Below are 3,489 nucleotides of genomic sequence, written 5' to 3' on the forward strand. Positions count from 1 at the left end.
AATCAATATTCTAATGCATAATAAACAAAAATAAAATGGAGTAAATATGTATATATAAAGAAAGTAAAATAATAAAAGGATAGAGAAAAGACACAATCGTTGAGTTGTGAAACTCATTGTATAGTCAGTCATGTCACCTAAGAAAGATAACAGTACTCTCTTGAAAACTCTGAAAGAATTTCAAGGCAAAGTTACAATTGGTCAATCTTCCTACGTTATTATTTGCAAGAATCTTGCTTCTCTGTTTATTTTTCCATTTTCTCTGTCATTTCATCTAACAATTAGAGCAGAAACTGATAAGAGCAGGTTGATGGAATTGGAACTATTTTTTCAAGTACTTTTGAATAATTTGAATTATTAATTATTAATTATTGTGACTTATAGTAATTTTTTATGTGATCTATATATATATGTACTAAATTTTATTTCAATTAACTAAAGAATCTAAGTCTATATTCATACCAAAAGTTAAGTAATTTTATTCTGTTGTCCGAACCAGCTACATAAAATGGAGGAGAGAGTAGTTTATATACGTTAAAAGATAATTTCTTTCCTAGCAGAGTCTCTCCTTCCTTTTAATATCTTACAAACCTAAAACAAATCATTAAAGGGGAAAGGTCCATTTATGTTAATATTTCCTCTGTCCAGGTTTATTTCATCTTATTCAACCTTAACTTTACTAAGATATTTTGCTATCATATTGAGAACAAGAAATCATTTGGATCCATGGCATTCACGGTACGTTGTATACTTGTATTATTTCTTATCTTCTGGCAAAAAATTATTGTGATTGAAGGAATTCCATTATTTACTTTCTAAAATGTAAATAGGAGCAAACTTTACTTGCTCCATCGTCAGACCTTTTGTTTGAACTTATATAGATCGTCCTTTTCACCTTCAACATGTATCCAAGTTAGGACTATTCCTTCAATAATCAAAGGTAGGAGTAACACTTTTTGCAAAAATTAGAAAGTGGTGAATTGCATTGGAGAAGTATGACAAAAGACTTTCAAATTAATTTGATATAATTTCTTTCATTTTTAAGTACCTCTCCCCTACGACCCACCTCAACCTTCACACGCAATTATATAATAAGCCATCAGAATCCTAATAGGAGATTCAACCTTTTATTCAAATCCATAGAAAGGAAGTCTAAACAAGCGAGAGTTACGTCAGATGTTAGCCATGGGAAGTAGTGCTCAAGAAAAGGAGCTGGATATAATCATCAGTAAGTTTCCTTTAATGTTTTAATTTAACTTCCTTCACTATTTTCTTTTTCTTTTTCATTTTGTTTGAGGGTAATTAAGTGACGTTGAAGACTTGAAGTTGATAGGTAATTAATGACAATAAAAAATGGATTTAAGTCATATAACCTAATAGGATACAGAATTAAGCACTATTTGTGCAATTTAACTCAATGTGACAGATTGTTATACTATTTTCAAGATTATCATATCAGACTTATTACATAAGGACGTACCTTTTATGGTATGTCAACTTAACCTAACCATGTTGAAAATTTATACACCGTCGCATATATAGAACTTAAACTCATAAAAGGTTATTTAATGTATATGTGCATTTTCTTTTACTTGTGTATGTTGGTGAAATAAATAATTTGGAAGAAAAGACGCTAGCTAACTTTGATCTTTTGGCTTATTCACAGCCCAAGAAGAAACTGAAGAAATGCAAAACTTGGAGAAAATTATTGTTGAACCTGAGTCATTGATTTTGACTGCTGGTAATAAATACAAGGGGTGGCTTGAAGTAGGGATCCACGCCTTCATTGTCCTGGCTAGTCAGTCAGTAGCTACAATACTTGGAAAGCTATATTACGACAAAGGCGGAAACAGTACATGGTTGGCTTCACTTACGCAAACTATAGGTTTTCCCATTCTTCTAATTCCCATGATCATTTTGAATAATGATAATAAAATTAAAACCCCAAAATTAGAAGAAGGAATGATAAGTCACAACGACGTTGACGTGAAGTCTCCTTCTGTAAAGGTCTTGTTATCAATCTATGTCTTTCTTGGTTTTCTGCTTGGAGTAGGCTGTGTTTTGTATTCGAAGGGCCTTTTATATCTCCCAACCTCAACTTTTTCTCTAATTTCCGCAAGTCAATTGGGGTTCAATGTTTTGTTCTCGCTCTTCATGAGACTACAAAAAATTACACTTTTTGTGTCCAATTCTATTGTTCTCCTAACCATTTCCTCTGTTCTCTTGGCGTTACAACCTGATCATGACTCTTCAAACAAAACGGAATCGTCTTCTCAACTGAAGCATCATTATGTGATAGGTTTTGTATTTACACTAATTGCTTCAGCTGGTTTTGGTTTACTATTAGCAACAACAGAGCTCATGTTTAGAAAATTCCTAAAAAAGAATAGTTTGAAAGAAAATATGGACGTCATTATTTGTCAATCGTTTTTCGCGACGTGTCTCATCCTTATTGGCCTATTCGTAAGTGGAGAGTGGAGGAACTTGAAAGTAGAGATGCAAGATTTCGAGCTTGGAAAATTGTCATATGTCATGATATTATTTTGGATAAGTTTGTGTTGGCAACTTTACTCCTATAGTCTTCTTGGGCTGATTATGAAGGTGTCTGCTGTCTTTGCCAATGTGATTACCAGTTTGGGTGCGCCTCTAATTCAGATCCTAGCTGTTATTATTTTCCATGACAAGATGAGTGGGGTGAAAGCAATTTCTATTGTTTTGGCTATTTGGGGATTTTCTTCTTATGCTTATCAGCAGTATCTTGATGAGCAAAAGCACAAAGCTGAACTTTCTATTTGCAATGGTGCATCTGAAGAATTCGTTGGTGAAAGTGGTTTCACGTGCAAAGAAAATTCTACAGTTATTAGCTAGGCTGTTTTCTTTTAAAGTAAAATCTATTAGGCTATTAGCTACTCCAGTATTTTTATGAAAAGGATTGTTGTTGCTTGTTGATGTTGTTTTCTTTTATCGATATGTAATATATTTAAGTGTTCCATTACACTCTCCATATCCTTTTACTAGTTGTCTATTGACTTAAAATCATTTATTAAGGGCTTATTTTACTAAATTACCCTTGCTAATTAATGGTTATTAAAGTTGTGGCTCCAATTAATTTGAAAATGCGGGTATTTAATACTAAAGGTAATCTCGAAAGAAAATAATAAATCTCTCTTGATTTGCTAAAATGAACAAATATATATAATTGCTGTTGTTTACAAGTTTCTTGGAAAGCTCCAAGATCACTAATCTTAAGGCTTAATATTGATGTACTTTGGGTAATTAATCCGGGAGAGGTAGAGGTGGACGAGTGCTTAGGGATAATAGCAGGGATTCTTTAATTTGATTACGGCTTTGGATTTGGAGATGACTAATAATGAAACCGATATTAGACTACATTAGTATATGGAATGGTGTGGTAAGCACAGGAATAACAAATGCATGTGGACTTTCAAGTCAAAATTTACGCTTTTGTTAAAAGTGGCGACAATATTG

General features: G+C 32.6%; 1 protein-coding gene across 1 annotated transcript; it reads left to right on the plus strand.

The window, feature by feature from the left end:
• The first annotated feature begins 980 nt into the window (after positions 1-980).
• Positions 981-3,043, plus strand: LOC107788063 (purine permease 21-like). Its single transcript, XM_016609714.2, has 2 exons — positions 981-1,228; positions 1,667-3,043. Exons 1-2 carry the CDS (start codon positions 1,177-1,179, stop codon positions 2,866-2,868), a joined length of 1,254 nt encoding a protein of 417 aa, XP_016465200.1. The 5' UTR covers positions 981-1,176; the 3' UTR covers positions 2,869-3,043.
• The last annotated feature ends 446 nt before the right edge of the window (positions 3,044-3,489 follow it).

This window comes from Nicotiana tabacum, chromosome 17 (assembly GCF_000715075.1).
Source record: "Nicotiana tabacum cultivar K326 chromosome 17, ASM71507v2, whole genome shotgun sequence".
NCBI classification, from domain to species: domain Eukaryota; kingdom Viridiplantae; phylum Streptophyta; class Magnoliopsida; order Solanales; family Solanaceae; genus Nicotiana; species Nicotiana tabacum.

Excerpts from the sequence above, each read along its gene's own strand:
- LOC107788063 (XM_016609714.2), top strand. The coding sequence starts at position 1,177 with ATGTTAGCCATGGGAAGTAGTGCTCAAGAAAAGGAGCTGGATATAATC. Across the intron at positions 1,229-1,666 it reads GGAGCTGGATATAATCATCA|CCCAAGAAGAAACTGAAGAA; the intron begins GTAAGTTTCCTT and ends GCTTATTCACAG.